At 41.1% G+C, this 18810-nt stretch overlaps 1 protein-coding gene across 3 annotated transcripts; it reads left to right on the forward strand.

Moving 5' to 3' along the window:
• The first annotated feature begins 1010 nt into the window (after positions 1-1010).
• fpgs (folylpolyglutamate synthase) lies at positions 1011-16940 on the forward strand. Of its 3 annotated transcripts, XM_071465600.1 has the most exons (17): positions 3697-3836; positions 3974-4044; positions 4262-4344; positions 6017-6145; positions 6254-6307; positions 6482-6546; positions 7181-7295; positions 7993-8070; positions 8477-8538; positions 9462-9564; positions 11474-11551; positions 11682-11829; positions 13050-13133; positions 13806-13956; positions 14078-14153; positions 14971-15037; positions 15662-16940. In XM_071465600.1, exons 2-17 carry the CDS (start codon positions 3996-3998, stop codon positions 16036-16038), a joined length of 1719 nt encoding a protein of 572 aa, XP_071321701.1. In that variant the 5' UTR covers positions 3697-3836; positions 3974-3995; the 3' UTR covers positions 16039-16940. The 3 variants fall into 3 exon arrangements, with proteins under 3 accessions (XP_071321702.1, XP_071321700.1, XP_071321701.1); XM_071465599.1 differs by lacking the exons at positions 3697-3836; positions 3974-4044; positions 4262-4344 and adding an exon at positions 1014-1197; XM_071465601.1 differs by lacking the exons at positions 3697-3836; positions 3974-4044; positions 4262-4344; positions 14971-15037; positions 15662-16940 and adding exons at positions 1011-1197; positions 14387-14598.
• The last annotated feature ends 1870 nt before the right edge of the window (positions 16941-18810 follow it).

Below are 18810 nucleotides of genomic sequence, written 5' to 3' on the forward strand. Positions count from 1 at the left end.
TTCATATGGTTTTATCGAGTTATAACCATCCACTCTGATGTATGTAGATGTGTGTTGTCATTGTGCAGCTTGGTGTCATTTACAGGCGATTTACTGAAGGTACACAGTGGTCGGCCGTGCGTAATGGCACTGCGCTCTGACGCGGCACTCTGGAACGGCCGCAGGTTGACAGAAGCGGCACAATTACGTCAGGACACGACTTTAAAATAGCAGTGAAATACTGCGTCGTTGTCTTCAGGCCAGCAGGTGTCACTCTCTGCAACCTCAAGACAGCAAAGCGCCAACAGTGGGCCTGAGTGACTTAAAACACTGTGGCGTATGGCCTGTTGCAGCTTTGGTGTTAGTCCCCCAAAACTTCATGACAATGCCCTTGAATCAATCCTTTTTTGAGGTAATGTTGTTTTTCCCAGTATCTCACATTAACCAGGAGTTCAGTGTGTCTTGTTTTTTTTCAATATTAGGATGAATCTGTAATATATTCTTACAAGCGATCATTCCTAAGTATGTGCTTTTCTTCTTAAGGTGGAATCCCATAAGAATCTGATAGGTTTCAGTGCGAATAAGACGGATTTATCTGAACTCAATGGCATGTATGAGAAGGGAGTGAAAAAGAAAGTTGTAGCTAAGTAACCTGAATATAATTGTAAAAAGAATGCAATAATATAACAATATAATAATAATAATAATAATAATAATAAATATAAAATAGCTTAATACTTCATACAAATTATATGACGTCGTGTCAATGTAATAGTGATATACATCAAAAATATTCATGGGAATATAAAATAGTATAAAATAACAGTATAGTGATATTATGATAATCATTATATACAGTGTGATGCTGTATATTAATAAAAATTATAATATAATAACGTTATACAGTGATGAGTACTAACGTGCATCTTTTGTAAGAAAACAGACTGGTCTTTGTATATTATTTGTTGTTCGCTTAAAAAAAAGGGGGGGGGCTTGTCATACGTCATTACGTCGGTGAAAGGACCCTCCCGTATTTGGCCGTCGCTTCCTGTGACAGCTCGGCGCCTCATGATGGTGTGCATGTTGCGTGTGTTGCAGTCCGGTTCCGTGTTTGCCACTCGGCTCCCCACGCAGCCCCGGGTGTGCAGATTGGCGCGCCTTTCAGTCAGAGCCTACAGCACCAAGACGGCGCCGCACATACCGGGCATGGAGTACCAGGTAAGCCGCGGCACAGTCTGCTCAGCCCAGCACCAGCTGCTAACGAGCTAGCGAGCCACTAGCGGGAGAAGTTTGTAACAGTGCCGTGAGTGAATCCGCCGTGGAAGTGGGCAGAAACATGGCCACATGAGAAAACACTCACTCTGGCTGCCATTGTCAGCGGAGCCGAGGGGCCAGAAACCGTCAAATCAGCCGCTGGCTGCTGAGCGACTGTGCTATGAAAAGTTACAGCGTGGAGAGGGCTGCCAGCACACTGTCAGCTGTACTGTCTGTTGTTGGCTCACTGACTGACTGGCTGACTGACTGACTGGCTGACTGACTGACTGGACGGCAAAGTGCAGCCAGGGAGCTAACACGTGGTCTAAACCTTTGCTTCGATGCCATATTTGACAGTTTGACTTGGGCCTGTTTTTTGGGTAAACTTTAATGCGTACCTTTTCTGTCCTGATAGTAGTGAAACAGTGTATCTTTGGAGCCATGTACAGGGAACTGTCAAGACAGTGAGTCAGACGACAGTAATGCAGCTGAAAGTTAATGCAAATGAAAGAGCTACTGTCCACAGTGCTGCGAGTAAACGGGGATGTTCCATAACTGTTCCTGAAGGTTGTAATTTTGCAAACTTTAAAGATTGTTAAAGAAACGTTTTTTAAAGTGTGTGTGTGTGTGTGTGTGTGTGTGTGTGTGTGTGGATGTATATTCCTCCCATATCATCTTCTGTGCAAAGTGAAAACAACTATCAAATGAAAATAATGCTGCTGTTACCCCTATATACATTTTGCAGCGGCAGCCTGCATCCTTTCATTCATCATTCACTCTTCTGATATTTTTTGTATTTGTGCAAGAAACATTACAGACCCTGCTTATTAAACTCAGACAGCTTGTGCTCCACAACGCCTGCTGGAAATGAAAGCTTGCTTGTAATGACAGTGTAATATTTGATCGTGTGGTCAGTTCTTGTTGACAAATGTACGTAAACTCGCCCCTTTAGGAACAGTGGTTACTTAACCTTTGAAACAGGCCTGAGGTCATAGGCGTGCGTAAGCAGTACCCACCCCCCCCCCCCCACCCCACCCCACCCCACTGTGATAACACTGCCATGAACTTTAGTAACATAAGTTTATTGTGTTTTGAGTCTCAGAAAGTTGCGCAAGCATGTGGAGCAAGCTATCATAGGCTGTCTGTCAAATCAATTCAGATCTCCTTCTCGTCCACGGAAACCCAACTGTTTGGCCATTAATATGCTGGAATTATAATAAAAGGTAATTATTTTTTTTACATGATCAACTTTATAGTTTAAGTTGATATATTGTTTGCTTTTGTACCTCATAGTAGCTAGCTACGAAGCATTTGTAATAGTTAGTTAAGCTAATCGTAAACCAAAAGTGAAGCTAATGTTATTTTAATGAACTTGCAGTTAATGTAAATGTCTAAATTGAAATTGTGTTTTTAAAAAATGTGGAATTTATAATATGTGTCTCTTATTAAAGTGTAAATCCATGTCTTGGTCTAAGAACAGTAACTAAAATAATATTTAACTCATTTTTGTTAGTTTGTTGATTTTGTATAATTAAATGCTGGCTAACATTAGATGAGCTAAGATATTGTGCAGTTTAGTTAACAACAACATAAACATCTTCAAGTGCAACTTATATTGCAAAAAGTTTTAAAGAGAGAATGCTAATTTTGATGTCACTAACTAAACAGGTTATCTACCTTTTAATATGTTTGTTCTGTGTTTTTGACAGAGGCCCTGTAGAAGTTCCTGTTAATAACTCGTCTGAGTGTGTGAGCAGCTGCACAGATGTGAGTCGCCACTTGCATTGTCAGCTATGCAGTTAGGATCCACTATGTTAATGTTTGTTAAGAGATTAATGTTTTTTGGAAAGCATCAACTCCATGTGATAACTACAAGGTTTTTATTATATAGCTGCGAGTTAACCCACGTTCAGCTGTGGCTGGTCAGGCACAATCTGTATCAGTGCGGGTAGATGGATAACTAAGACCTATGGAGCTAGTTAACCAGCTCTCTACACAGGCTGTACATTGTGGTTGTAGCCTGGCTGTTACAATTCACATTCCTCTATAATGGGTGTCGCAATAACTGTAATTATAAACTATAAATATCATTTATGCAGTTGCATGTGCGCAGTGAACTGAATTGGTTGTGCTGGCTGAATGTTGTAGCGTATTCCTGAACATACATCTGTCATACTTGTTAGAAGTGCTGTGGATTCAAATCCAGTCTGACCTAACAGTGCATCCTTGGTTGATGTTAACAGGAGCAGTTAAGAGTAATATCAGTACAGTTACCGTAGCCATATCTACACCACTGTATATTCAACCACAAATGCAGCTACAGCTTCAAGCCAGGCAGCTGCAGCTGTACAGTAAATTTTGCAACATGAAGCTTAAAGTGAGGTAATGTAGAAGTAGTCCAGGAAAAATCCCTGTGCAGTACTTAACAGCTGTATTGGTTTTTTATTGTGAATGATTTCCTTCTCTGTTTATTTCAGTTGAGCTGAAGACTGCTGTAGGGTGGCCAGCAGGCAGTAAAAGCTCTCTCTGGGGCTGGATGCGTGGTCGTCCTATATGTGTTGATTTAGTGCTGGAGTCTGTGGGAGACTGAATAAGAAAACTGGGTGAGTGGGGCTTGAGGATGAGGCACACAACACTCCTCTTCCCAAAAGTTATTGTTAGCTGTCTAGGTTGGGTTTTATGATGTTGACTGGCTATTCATTCAGCTCTTCTGATGACACTTATTTTTTTTCCTCCCCAGTTTTTGTTATGGGGGGTCTGCCATGGCCAAGCGTGATGACAAGGCTGGTGGGCTCTGGGAAGTGATTTCTTGTTAGTACCACATGTATTTTTTTTGTATATGCAGTGCAGAAGTAGTGTACTGGCAACATTAAATCAGAGTTGACTTTAGTGTAAACATGTTGTATGATATTAAATATGTATTAGATATATTTTGGATAAACAGGTTGTAGCTACTGACTGTAGCAACAGTATCAACAACAGTATGAACAAACATCGAAAACTCAATCAGTCTTTTCTTTTGTTACAGATGGTGCTGACTGTGGATCAAACTTGGAAGTGTGTTATTTGGGGCAGCTGTGGCTCAGGAGTGGGTCGTCCACTAATCGGAGGGTTGGTGGTTCTGGCTCCTCTAGTCCGCAGTTTGTGTCCTTGAGCAAGATACTGAACCTCAGTGTATCGTGTGTGTGTGTGTGTGTGTGTGTGTGTGTGTGTGTGTGTGTGTGTGTGTGTGATAGAAAAATGCTTTGTGTAGGAAAAAGTGCCATAAATGTGTGTGTGAATGTGAAAATGTGGCTTCAATGTGGTCGAGTCCATTTACCATGTACCATTTGTTGTTAGGCTGCCAACATGGTGCATTTATTTGAGTATATTTTCAGTAGCGTGTTTAGTGTTTGGGCAGCAGGATGACGTATATGTGACTGAGGCAAGATAAAACAATATGATATGGTAATAAAAGAACATGTCACCCAGCGCTAACCTATGGATCTTTGTTTTTCTTCAATAGTCTTAAAAATCTCTGTGGCACAGAGGAAAAAAGATACAGCTGGCACACACACAATACTCAATACACTCATTGTTAGTTTGGGTAAACCAAAAGTTTTATTTCTTCATGAGAGGCTGGTTCATCCTAAAATGAAACGGAGCTTGCCAGGCCGGGAATGCTCTGCCTGTGTTGGGTGTGTGTCTGCTGTGTTGCTGCTACTGCAGCTCTGTTTGCAGGATACTTGAATGTTGGATTTCTTTTCATTATAAATTAATTCTGATTTATTTTTGACAGAAACTGACACTAAACTGCCACTGTCTCCACATGCAGCTGTTAAATGGTAGAACATATATTTTTACATGTCTGTGTCATATTGAGATTCAATCTAGACATAGACAAGTATTGTGGAAGGTGTCAGTTTTATGCAGTGTTGCTGGCATGATGTCAACAGGACATCAACAGGTCTTTTCTCTTTCTGTTTTTGTTGGGAACTCCACATGTCAAGCATGAAAAATAGGCAGTACACCAAATCTCAATAGATCTAGATGACACAGTGTGTCAGCTCTAACCTGTTAATAAAGGCGCCAAATGAAAACCAAGACGTTCTGCGGCAACCATGCACACGCGACTCAGCCAGTGTGTTCCCGGCCTTAAGCTGTGATAGTAAGTGACATGAGTGGGGCTACAACCAATCATAATTCTAATTAATGACACATTGTTTTCATTAAATGCCAGAAAACATTATAAAATACCCACTGTAACATCCCAGTGTCTTCAGGTTGCTAGTTTACAGTTAAAAACCCAGTGAATTTACAACACAATAAAACGTAGATTATGTTTTCAGGTCATTTGTCCGTCCCATTCTCAACAACACAATACCTCAGGAACACCCAGAGGGGATTTCTTTAAATCAGCCACAAACGTTCACAGGGAGTCAGGTATGAACTGATGAGATATGATGGTCGAAGGTCAAAGGTTGTCACTGTGACCTCACATCCATTTCATTCTTGTTGATGCGATATCTTGGGAACGCCTGGAGGGAATTTCATTACATCTGGCACAAATGTCCACTTGGACTGAACTGGTTAAATTTGGTCAAAGGTCGCTGTTTCACAGAATTGTCTAATTAGATAAAATACAATAGACTTCAATGCAGATTAATTCCATGGATGACTTGTGTTTTATATAAAGCAATATGTTAAAGACTTACAGTCCATCAAATCCAAGCTTCTGTCCTTTGCTGTAGTTTGATTATGGTGATTTGTTTTTCAAGCATGTCACTCTTTGCTTTTGCCACAGGATGCCATTTGCACTCTGAACACACTACAGACCAATGCCAGTGCTCTGGAGCAGGTACGACGGGAGCGGAGCCACCCTCAGCAGCAGCTGCAGGCCATGAGAGGCTTCCTGGAGCGAGCTGGTCTCACAGTGAGTCGGTCGAATCAGCTCACGTCGTGCAGTGTCATTGTTGTCTGATGTGTAACACTGAAACACTTATTTCCTTTAGTCTTAATCTGACATGTGTTTGTTTCAAAGGTGGAGGAGCTCAACCATCTCAATATTATTCATGTGACAGGAACAAAGGGCAAGGTGAGCTGACTTAAATTTTACTGATCTGACCCAGCTGTGGTTTATATTAGTTCAAAGACAGCTCCCAGTATGTCGACTCTGACAGAGGGACATGCAAACATGTTTTCACATGTGCTGTCAGAGTTTTGAAGCTGTCTGGGGTCGGAATCTTAGGTGTCTGTGTTTGCCTTTCAGGGGTCAACATGTGCATTCTCAGAGCAGATTTTGAGAAGTTACGGGTTCCGTACAGGATTTTACAGGTAATTGTGTAGTGAGTGAAACAAAACAGGAATTGTTACATGTCTTGGCAACCATCATTCCTGTTAACACAAAACTGGTTTTTGTAGGTTCTTCTGCCCCACTGAGCACCTGTGCAACTTTCTGGCCCTTAGGTGGCACATTGTGGCAAAAACGTGACATAGGCTAAAAATTATTTTCCCCAACAATGTTAAAGATGTAAGTGTGAAGTCAGTCTACATGACCTACAGTCAAAAAATTATCAACTGAATTTTACAAAATTATACAATTTGAAACCTGTGTTAAGATCAGTTTTACATAAATGCTCATATATCAAAATTGGCTAAAGCTGTTGTAACCAAACTCTGCACACCTGCAGACGCATGGTCCCAGCTATGCCCTGCAGTCCTGTGATGATGCAGTCATCTGACACACTGAGTCAGAAGATCAATTTATACACAGAAATATACTTTTTATGATGTCTCTGTAAAATATGTGGCCTCATATGTTTTGAGATATGACATCCTGAATGACTTGATATAAGTAAATGTATAAATGACAGTTAAATGGAGAAGAAGACAAGGTTAACATGTATATTTATGTGGGTCAGCATGGTAATTTTTTTAAAATTTATGGTTAATTTTCCCTCGGTTGCAGTTCTCCACACTTGGTACAAGTCAGGGAGAGGATTCGAATCAACGGACAGCCCATTGGAAAAGAGCTCTTCACTAAATACTTCTGGCAGGTTTATGGACGTCTGGATGAAACTAAGGTGGGTCATGTATCATTTTAAAACACAGCTCATCCCACTTTAGACCTAAACATTGTTACTCTAACTGAAACTGGACTTACTGGAAAGAAACACTGGCTGCTCATTCACTCAGTGAAACGATCCAGTGGAGTAACCTTTAATCATCTAAAGCTGACAGTGGGTTTTCCCAGCACTGATTTCTGAGGCATTTTACCTGAGTGTGAGTCCTGCTCGTTTCTTCAGCCTCAGTAGAAGTTCAGCCTCAGCTGTGTATTATCAGTGTCACAGGTTATATTTGAGTCCAGGGCAAAATGAGACCCTTGATGTCAGGATGAGCATGACCCTCATGTGACAGTGTAGTTTGCTCACATTACTGGTAATCAGTGCACAGTGGGACTGCTGTTTAAATAGTTTGGGCAGACTGATGGTCATTCTTGTGTCGTACAGAAGAGACAAAGTCAAACAATCCTGGTTACATGATGAGATCACATAAATATATGGTGTTTCACAGGGAGATAAAATGCTGATGTTTCCTCTGAATTCAATTGAGTTTGCATCCAAAATTGCCCCCCCCCCCCTTCTGAGTGAAAAAATAAAATAAAATAATTCTGAGATCCTGATTTAAAAAAAAAATAAAAAAATAAAAATTTACTGGTGTATGTTATTGTGTAGAAACAAAGTGATGCAGTCATTCTGTCCTTGCCTTTGCCCTCCTCAGGATGCCCATGGAGGGACGATGCCAGCATACTTCCGTTTCCTCACCATCTTGGCCTTCCACGTGTTTCTTCAGGAGAAGGTACGATAGCAGCTTGTACTGCCTTTAGGAGCAGCCAGCAAATGTTACTCAAACCAACTGAAATAGCCCTGAAAGATGACGATCATGAGCCTTCACTTCACCATAGATTTGAATGTGTTTCCACTGTTATCTGCTCTGTTACTGTGTTTTTTTTCTTGAGCCATTCTCACCACATCTGTGGTGAGTCAAGAAATGTAATTATAAAGGTTCATCCTCTGGGGATCATAGATGCACTCAGAAAATTTCTTGGCAGTCTGGCCTGTAGCTGTTCAAATGTCTTGCTCTGGGTCAGTGTGCTGGATTAACAGACTGCTCAAACAGTGTCATTACCCTCAGGCCCACGAGCAGTTTTATTGGTTTAATTACTAACCTGCTTTGAATTATGACGTTACTGCTCTTTGTTCAGGTGGATTTAGCTGTAATAGAAGTTGGAATCGGTGGAGCATATGACTGCACCAATATCATAAGGTAAGATTCTCTATTTAAAGGTAGATAGACATAAGTCTGAGTTAATATGGCTTCATTCTCTACTTACTTACTGCAGTTTAGCTTGTGCACAGCGTAAATGTTGCTTTGATACTAACACACATGACAGCTTTCATATCTTTTTTATGATTTAAACATTTTGCAGCCATTAAAAAGCTGCACTTGTACTGTGTCACAGTCAACACTATCTTGATCTACAGAATCTAACTCTATCAGAAAGCTGAGAAGCTGACCTCCAGTGGTTCAACGTCTCACCTGATGTAGAGGTCATCCACATCCTGTCACTCTCCACTGTCCGATCAAATAAAGACTTACAAATGCCCCCAAAAAGAAAGGATTGTTTTCTCAAAGTACAGCCACCTTTAGCTAACTTCAATCTATGTTCACGCTGCCAAGACTGAAGTTATGTGGTTTGGTCAGAGGGACACTGTGTCCCCTTCTACCTTCAACATTACCACTGGAGATTGGCGCCATTCATGATGCAGACAAGGTTTGAACATAATCTGAGATTGTGCTGCAGCAACCTTATCTGAGACAGAATGACTCAACAGTGTGATTGGCATGAGCAGAGATAGTCACCTTAACTGAACATAGCAAGAAAGGATAGTCAGATTTTGTCACATATGCCACAAAATGACAAAACAGGACTGTATGTGTTTGTTGACAGACGGATGTGTGGAAAAACAGCACTGTCATGTGTGTTTAGGACCAAATTATGAGGCTGAGTAATAGAAATATATCTGACTTTGATAGTTCACGTTTAAAGTCACATTGTGATGTAATGTTGCTTAGCAAGGGGATTTATCACTAGTTGTACCATAAAGTTAAGGTTTTTATTACAACTCTATCAGTGTTGTAATGAAACATTACCAGTGTGTCTCCTCTCTCTGCTTTTGTCTTGACAGTAGGCCATGGGTATGTGGCATCTCCTCTCTGGGTATAGACCACACACAGATTCTTGGAGACACCATTGAAAAGATCGCTTGGCAAAAAGGAGGCATCTTCAAGGTGTGTTGGCTGTTTACATCAGAAAGGTGTCATTGTGATTGGACCAAAGGTTGGAAGTAATATGACAAAAGAAAGACTCAAAGGCCACCTTCTAGCTCTTTGTGCTTTCAACTTCATCTCAGTCTTCATCAGCAGATGGAAGTTGCTCTGTTGTCATGGAGATTGGAAATGTGAAACTTGGGTTTTTGAGTTGCCGAAATTGAACATCTGAAGTAAACCTGAGCAAACTCCATCGTCTGAAGACCATGGAAAGTGCTAAAACAGACCTTGAGTTCAGAGGATTTTTTTCTTTTTTGGTCAGACTGCTGTTTTCATGCTCAAGGCTAAACTTTCATGGTCAGTTAGAATAAATTATTTTTTTAATACTTCAAGACACTGAAGTCCATTCATCCATCCATTTTCTTCCTCCTATCCGGGGTCGGGTCATGGTGGCTTTCCAGCTCCTCCTGGGGTGTTCCCAAGCCAGGTGGGATTTGTAACCTCTCCAGCGAGTTCTTGGTCTGCTCTGGGGTCTTCTCCCAGTTGGATGTTCCTGGAGAACCTCCAAAGGAAGGCACCCAGGAGGCATCCTAATCTGTTGCTCGTACCACCTCAAATGGCTCATTTTGACATGAAGCAGCAGCGACTCTACTCCGAGCTTCCTCTGGATGTCTGAGCTTCTCACTGTATCTCTAAGGCAATGGAGGAAACCCATTTCAGCTACTGGTATCTGTGATCTCTTTCTTTTGGTTTCTATCCAAAGCTCATGACCATAGATGAGGGTTGGAACGAAAAACGACTGGTAAATCAAGTGTTGCCTTCTGGCCCAGCTCCTTCTTCACCACAACAGTTCGGTACAACATCTGCATTACTGCTGATGCTGCACCGATCCATCTGACCCTCAGTTGTGAACAAGACCCTGAGTTCAGTCCTTTAAAAGTGAACTGCTCATTGTTGTTGTGGTGGAAAATAGAATATGGTGTATACGATAAAGGAGACAAATCTTCTCACCAAAAGTCAGGGAAAAGTCTCTCAATAGGAAAAATGACTTTCACTTTTTTACATGTAACCCAACAGGACGATAATTCAATTCAATTCAATTTTATTTGTATAGCGCCAAATCATAATATACATTATCTCAAGGCAAGGTCAAGACCTTACTTTGTTACAGAGAAAAACCCAACAGTTCCCACAAAGAGCAAGCGCTTGGCGACATGGGGGAGGAAAAACTCCATTTTAACAGGAAGAAACCTCCAACAGAACCGGGCTCAGGGTGGGCGGCCGTCTGCCTCGACCGGTTGGGTTTAGGAGAAGAAAAAAAACAACAATGTATATTTGATAACAAAAATAATCAAATACACATAGTTTTTTATAAATAATTTTGTGATGGATATTATATAAAGTATAAAAATATCCATCTGACTTATGAGAGGGTCCCAAAAAGCTGGCGCAGCACTAAGTATGATGTGTGTGTGATCAAGGCTGCTACTCCATTAGTTGTGGATTACAGGCCCAACAAACAACATGATCCTCTACATGATCCTGTAAGACCTGATGCAGAAGAAGGCACAACTGACTCCCTCCACCTCTGACATCTCCACACATCGCTCCGCTTCTTCCAGTGGAGCGAGTGGCAGATCCTGGTGACCTGTTCACGATCTGCGCGCTGTAAACGAGGCTGTTTTTACCATTGCAGTACTGGTTTACATTTACCTGAAAGGTACAAAATAAAGGTGTACCTGCTGGCCAAGGGATTTTCAGAATTGCCAACTGTTCATTCAGCTGTGTGGCAGGAACATTTGGCAGGTTTAATATTTCCCAAAAACCCATTGATTCCGTATGTGTAAGATTTGTTTGTCTGTTGCACATCTGTAGAAAACAGCATCATACTTCTCACTGGCTGTGAATGATGTGCATGTGTTTTCTTCAGCCAGGGGTTCCTGCCTTCACAACCAAACAACCAGAAAATGCAATGACGGTGCTCAAGGACAGGGCCAAAGAGATCGGAGTAAGTGACCACTCACACTAACAGTGTTTTCAGTCAGTCTGTTGACATTTTGCCCATAGCTGCTCAGTTGTATGTAATATAATCTAACCTGTTGTTGTTGTTGTTGTTGTTGTTGTTGTTGTTGTTGTAGTGTCCTCTGCAGGTGTGTCCAGACCTGGAGGACTATAAGGCAGACTGCGGACCTTTGCGTCTGGGCCTGGCAGGGTTGCACCAGCACTGCAACGCCTCCCTGGCTCTCCAGCTGACTCACGTGTGGCTGCAGAGAAGATGTCTACCAGGTTGGACAGAGTGTCACTAACATTTGAAAATAACAAATACAAAAATGTCTAAAATGTTTGGCTACACAAGAGTAAAACTCATACATGAAGTGTGGTTTCTCACGAACTTCTGCAATATGATCAATATATTTAGCAGGCTCCCTATTATTGGGCTGAAATGGACACAGAAAGCCTGGATGTCATATAGTTTTGTTTATTATGGGCGGCTGTGGCTCAGGAGGTAGAGCCAGAGGGTTAGAGGGTCGATCCCCGGCTCTTCCAGTCCACATGTCAAAGATACTGAACCCCAAATCACTGATCCATCTGTGTGTGAGGGTGTGTATGGTAGCAGTGCTGTATGAATGTGTGTGTGTGAATGTGGCTTGTAGTGTAAAGCACTTTGAATGTTCGATAAGACTAGAAAAGCGCTGTATAAGTGCAGTTCAGTTACCGTTTATTTACCAGGACCATACAGATTTACATCACTACAAACAGATAAGAAGAGTAACAGAAGTCATGTATATAATGTCCACGGAAGCTAATTTGCTTCCCCTCATTGCATAAAACCAATGCAGTGATCTCTGTATTCATTAATTGTGGCGTAAAAACAGATGAAACTTTGTGCATAAATGTGACCACAAATAAACTTGTTGGCCTGAGTAACTACAGTAAAAGTCACTACAGTGATCTGACCAGTAACATTTAGGTAACACATGAAACACAGCACAAGTCTCAGCTGAACACTGTCGTCATGATGTAAAGACTAAAGCAGCCCAAGGTTAAATACACAGACAAAGAGATTAAAAGCACATCTTCTTCCTCTCTCAGTAGACTCATTAGAGCACTTTAAAGGAGCTTTGTGCGAGTACTGCTACATAGCCAACAGTGACTCACTGTAGCCTCCAGTCTGGCCTGAAGATGTGGCTGCTCAGAGGACGTATTATAGCCTCTATTATAAAGACAACGGTGGCTGAAAACCACAAAACGCTGTGAATAAACCTAATTTAAGTTGTTGAGTAGATTCATCATCAGAATGTAAAAAAGTAGGTTAAAAAATAACCACAATAAAAACCAGGTGCTAAATATCATGCAGTTCTCTACTCTACTCATAAACATCTCATCAAGTTGTAGCACTCACCTGTGACAGAACACTGCCACTTGAACAGGTGGAAGAAGAAAGCAGTGTTGTGTATTCGTTGTTGTTGTCTCCGTTTTCACAACAACCTGTCGTCTGTCAACAGATAAAAGCTTTCCTTCCACCAGCGTAGAGAACACAGGAGCACCTCAGGCGACACCATTCAAACTCAGCCCCATCATGGTGAAAGGTGAGTCATTGCTGATCAGAGCAAAGTTAGGACAAACTGACTGAGCTGATTCAACACGCCGCTGTGTTCAGGTGTTTAGACTCTAGAATGTAAACAGGCAAAATTTGTACGACTTGAAATACATCCACATCCTGGAAAAGTAGATGTTCGTACAGTGGTAAGAAAAAGTGTTTGTTTCAACACATCACGTGTTGTAACAAACACTTGATGAATTATGATGAAGATGTTCTCTGAATTTGTTTGTGTTTTCTGTTTGCGTGTGTGTTTTTTTTTTTTTTTTTCTTCTTCTTTTTTCAAGTTGCATCGTGTTGACCTCTCAGGGCCACCATAGTTTCTTAAGACATGGTCACATCTTCATCTAACTTCAAATAATGAAATATATATTATAATTAAATCCAGGGGTTCACTTACTTCACCCACCAGCTCTGGATGTTTTGTGGCTGTGTTTTGTAAGACAAGGGAGATTATAATTGTTTGTGTGTTATTAACTTCAGCACATTGTGTTTGTCTTGTGATCACATTTTATGACCAAATAATGCAGAGATTTCGGAAGGGTTCACATACTTCTCTGTCTCGCCAAACTAGTGATACAAATACAGTACATCAAGTATTTACCAGCCTCCAGGCTGAATGTGACATCACCCTGTGTGATCTGTGTGTGTGGGGTCTCAGGACTGGCTGACACAGAGTGGCCTGGGAGGAATCAGACTCTGAAACACGGAGCAGTCACCTACTTCCTGGATGGAGCTCACACGATGCGCAGCATGCAGGCCTGTGTGCAGTGGTTCAGAGAGACCGCGGCCCAGCATGAAAGGAATACAAGGTCAGCGTCACTCTTATTATACCTGCGCCCCACAAGCTACTTCATATAGCTTTTATACAGTCTGTTAAAAAACAACAAAAAAACACAAGTGATGTAAAACCAGGGCGTGTTTGTGTTGCAGTGGTTCTGTGGCCAGAGTTTTACTGTTCAACGCCACAGGAGAGAGGGATTCAGCCGCCATGCTGAAACTACTGGTGGTGAGTACACCTGCTGTCAGCAGCACAGAGGGTCATTGTCTTTATGAAAATGTGGGTACTGTAGCTTGGTTGTTTATTTTTTTATTTCAACCATTTTCCTACATTTTCATGTCATGTTATTGATTGTTGATGGAAAAAGGATTTCACATGAAAAAAGATCCTTAAAAAATTAATTGCATAGGTTTTTGCAGATTGAGTAAAATGTGAGGATTTTTTTTTTTTTTTATGTGCAGCAACAGCAACACTCATCTATGATTGATTCCAGGGGTCGGCGATCTGGTAAAAGATCATATGACAATCTTTTTAGGTCGAATCACAATCCACTATCTGATTTAGTGAACTCTTGATCACATGACTAGTTGTGTATGTGGTTGCTTGGACAGAAAGTCCCAACTCACAAATCTTTACGTTGTGTGTGTGCTGTGATTTTATTCTGAAAGTCCAGACAACAAACTGATTTGTATCTTGTCACCACTTTGACGCTTCTGTCATGTGTTTGTCCACTCTTCTCCCACGATGGTTTCACAACCAATCACACTTTTTTCGTAGTTCTTATGGAGTATTTGTTTGGACAGCACTGTTATTTATTTATTTATTTATTTATTCATTTATGAGGTGCTACATGCAAATACTTGAATGTGAAAGTTGAGCTGCTGCCCAGGCAGCTTTAAATTTAAATATCTAAATATAGAAAATTTTCTATGAGGCGATCTGTGCGATTCATCTGAAATGTAAGTCAGTTGGAGTAAGTTTGATAAATGTTTCTGTTGCTCTTGTTAAATCCTGTTGTGTTCTACTCCATCTTGTTTCTCTGCAGCCGTGTCAGTTTGACTTCGCTGTGTTCTGCCCAAACATCACTGAAGCCATCGCTTCTTGTAACGCAGGTGAGACACAGTCTGTTTTCAGTCGACAGTGAGCATTAACCATGAGGATTAAAGGCTTTACCGGTGTTTTTTATTTTTCAGCACAACTACAAATGACACAAAAGTGTTTAGACTTAATACCAGTGATTATTCAAAGGCAAATGGAGGTCACCAGATACTGCCATTTACTGATCCATGACTCTTGCATCCAAAACATCACCTCTGTAGCCCAAGTCGCACAGTTCAGTACCTAACAAATGTCTTTTTTCAAAATAAAACTGCACATTTTAAAGTGGCCTTTTATTGTAACCAACCCAGGTCACACCTGTGCAATAATCATGCTGTGTAATCAGCATTTTGATGTGCTACAACTGTCAGGTGGACGATTATCTTGGTAAAGGAGAAACGCTCACTAACAGGGATTTAACACATTTGTGAAGATGTGAGAGAAAGAGGCCTTTTGTGTGGTTACTAAAAATCGTTGATCTTTAATTTCAACTTATGAAAAATGGGAGTAAGAACAAAAGTGTTTATAAAAGTATTTAGATTTTTTTGTTCAGTGTGTATACATATTAAAAAAACAACAACAAACAAACAGAAAACTATGGACCTGAATCAGTCCTCTGTCGTTCTCTCTCCTCTCAGACCAGCAGAACTTTAATGTCTCGGTGGAGAACATGTTGACTCGCTGCTTGGACAACGAGAGGAGTTGGCATCTCCATCACGGCAGGGGGGATAACCCTGGTCCTCAGCTGCTGATCCCGGACAGCCTCCCCCTGGTCCCTGAGAAGAAAGCAGACACCCTGGTCTTCCCCTGCATCCTCAGCGCCCTCCAGTGGATTACCCAGGGCAGGGATTCGGTGCTGGCAGACCCAGCCAAGAGGGTGTTCACAGTTAAACCCAGCATCACAGCCAAAGCTGCTCCGCTCTGCGACGCAGACGAGATCCATGTCCTCATCACTGGGAGCCTCCACCTGGTGGGAGGAGCACTCAAACACCTCGACCCAGCCTCCTCCAAGTAATGGGGATCATGTGACATAAGTGAATTCAGACAGTTGAAATAATTAATGGGAGCTCTGCTTATATGAATTTGCCTTTGCAGAAGAAAGATAATTGTCTGTATAGAGGAGGTTTTTGTAGTGCTATCTCTTTGGACAGTAACTTCAGGGGTTTGCCTGAACGGATTAGCTGCACGCAGGTGGTGGCGTTGTCTTGGTAACCTCCCTACAGGTGCTGATGCTTAGAGTCAGCTGGTTTGGACCAGGGCAGCTCCAGGCCTCCAAACAGCCCCAGCTTCACACAGAGCCTTACTGTCTTCAGCCTTACCAGAAGCCAAATGTGTTTACATGAATTACAGCGGGTATATCGATGTACACCACAACGTAAACTGACTAAGCTGGAAGAGTGTGTGTGTGTGTGTGTGTGTGTGTGTGTGTGTGTGTGTGTGTGTGTGTGTGTGTGTGTGTGTGTGTGTGTGTGTGTGTGTGTGAAGCACTGGATTAATGGTTATTACATCATATTGCATTTTTACAAACACTGCAGATTAAAAGCCACCAAAAAGTGCTACATGGACTACACAGACTTTCTCAGTTTTTACATATCTGTATGAAAAACTTTCACTATTACCTTTCACTTTTCTTTTTTTAATTTTAATGAAACCCATTTTGCACAGTTTCTACTTTTATTTTGTCAGTATTTGACAACATGCTTCACACACATGGCCTATTTGTTTTAGACATGTAAATATTCTTACTCTAGTGTTGACTTCAGGTGAATTAATGTAACTGACAAATCAAAATTAGTGTAATGTTTTACACTATAATTATATTTAAGTGGGCCTTAATTTAAATTTGCATCACCAGACTGTAGTATGCAGTTATTGTATGGAGTGAATATGAGTCAATTAAAAAAATATAAATATGGAGAGTGTGTTGACCATTGTTTGGAATATTTCTTGCAGTGTCTTCTGTGAATCCTTTGGATCCTCACCACAGATGAAACCTTTAACAGAACATGTTTCATAATGACGGACATATTGTTTGGTTTTGAGTTCAGGAGCATGGGTTTATAACGTGGTATTATTAGAGATTTTATCAGTCTTTTTTAAAGAAGATGAATGTGTAACACACATGGTATCTATATGGTAGCAAACACCGACAGAGAGCCCAAGGATCGAAAAAAGTTAAGTGTTGTCAAGGTTGCTAGGCGACCGGAGCCGCGCTTTGTGACGCATTGGTAGAGGCGGGCACAGGCGCCAGGCGGAAGCTCGAACAGGACTGAACGGGCGCCATTTTTGGATCCAGCACCCTGTTCCAGTAATACATCCATGCTGGTGACGCACAGCGAGCATGCTCTGTAGGCCAGACCGTCTCATTGAAGTTGGGCCTTCCCGGTCTACGACGGCCCCTGAATGGAGACACAGCTCACGTCACCCTTTATTTACACAGTAGTTATTTTTCAGGTCCAATTGTGTGATTACTTAACAACTGTTGTAAAGTGGCTCACACATCCATGGGCTCACATCCCCTCCATGTCCAACACATGCTGCTGCCCATTCTGCTGTTTCATTAAATCCTACTATTGATATGACTGCTACCACAAACACCACTATATTACAGCTGCTGCTACAGTGAAGACTATCACTAGTATTATTACTGGTCCCATACAAACATAGATGCTTTATGCTTGATTTTATCCACCTATTAGCAACATTTGAGGCAGAAGCTGCTGAACCTGTGGCTACAGCCTAGAGAGTGAGATGTTACCCTGGTGGCAATGGAGGTAAATAAAGTGAGGCCAAAATATTTTACGTCTGTTTCTGTGAATAAAGGGTTTACTCTGATCAAAACTGACTTTGTGTTTGTTGCAGTGCTGGAAAGATGGTTTTGGTTTGATTACATTATGTTCTGCCAAGGTTTAACGAGGTAACCTTACATAAGTTTTTCTAAGGTTGATAAAGGGAATAAATCTGAATTCAGATGGTGGATGGTAAATGGATGTAAAAATATTTTTATATTATTATTTTTGTGAAAATTGACAAGCTTTGTGTAAATTAAAGAACCACTGACATTTGTAATTCTTCTAAAGCAAAAGAGTGACACAGTATATTTTAACTGTAAACTGAAATTTTGGTTTAACTTTTGATAAAAGGGACCAAAGACCCATATTAGATACTAAATGAAGACACTTCTGATGCATATGCAATGTTTGCATTTGAGTTTTCCAGCAGCCTCAAAATCACTACAGCACTTTGCAATTTTTGTTTGTGCCAGTAAGATTTTGCACTATTCTTTTCCATTAGAATAATAATAATAATTAAAGCTGCAAGCAGTGAAAAGCGGGCCCTCACACTGTCACACATCTGGGGGGCGCCTCCTGCTGGCAGGGGGCCAGTTAATGCATCATTGTGACACATTGGACAATGTGCTGACGTAACATTATTTCCTTTGTGGACTGTGTTTGATGAAAGATGTATTTTTTTTGGATTACTGCTTGTGTCCACCAAGTAGTGCTAGAGAACACACAAAAAACATGCATTATATTATTATCACATATGATGTCATCTGATTAGCCTTGAGGAGGCGTTTATTAAAATGTGACCCCTGTAAATGTAAAAAAAATACACTTAAATAATTTTAAATTTGTCCCCACTATAAATATGACAACAATATTTATTTGGGGCCAAATGTGGGTGTTATTTGGGCCCAAGCAGCTGATTGGCTCAGGCCCTTTGGCAGGTTGTTGCCAAGAAAAGATCAAATAAAAGACAAACGTCTTGAGAAATGAGTTTTAGG

This window comes from Trachinotus anak, unplaced genomic scaffold (genome assembly GCF_046630095.1).
Source record: "Trachinotus anak isolate AG129_WGS33_773 ecotype Australia unplaced genomic scaffold, CSIRO_AGI_Tana_v1 ptg000028l, whole genome shotgun sequence".
NCBI lineage: Eukaryota > Metazoa > Chordata > Actinopteri > Carangiformes > Carangidae > Trachinotus > Trachinotus anak.

Excerpts from the sequence above, each read along its gene's own strand:
- fpgs (XM_071465599.1), top strand. The coding sequence starts at position 1,048 with ATGATGGTGTGCATGTTGCGTGTGTTGCAGTCCGGTTCCGTGTTTGCC. Across the intron at positions 11,552-11,681 it reads ACAGGGCCAAAGAGATCGGA|TGTCCTCTGCAGGTGTGTCC; the intron begins GTAAGTGACCAC and ends TTGTTGTTGTAG. Across the intron at positions 13,134-13,805 it reads CAGCCCCATCATGGTGAAAG|GACTGGCTGACACAGAGTGG; the intron begins GTGAGTCATTGC and ends GTGGGGTCTCAG.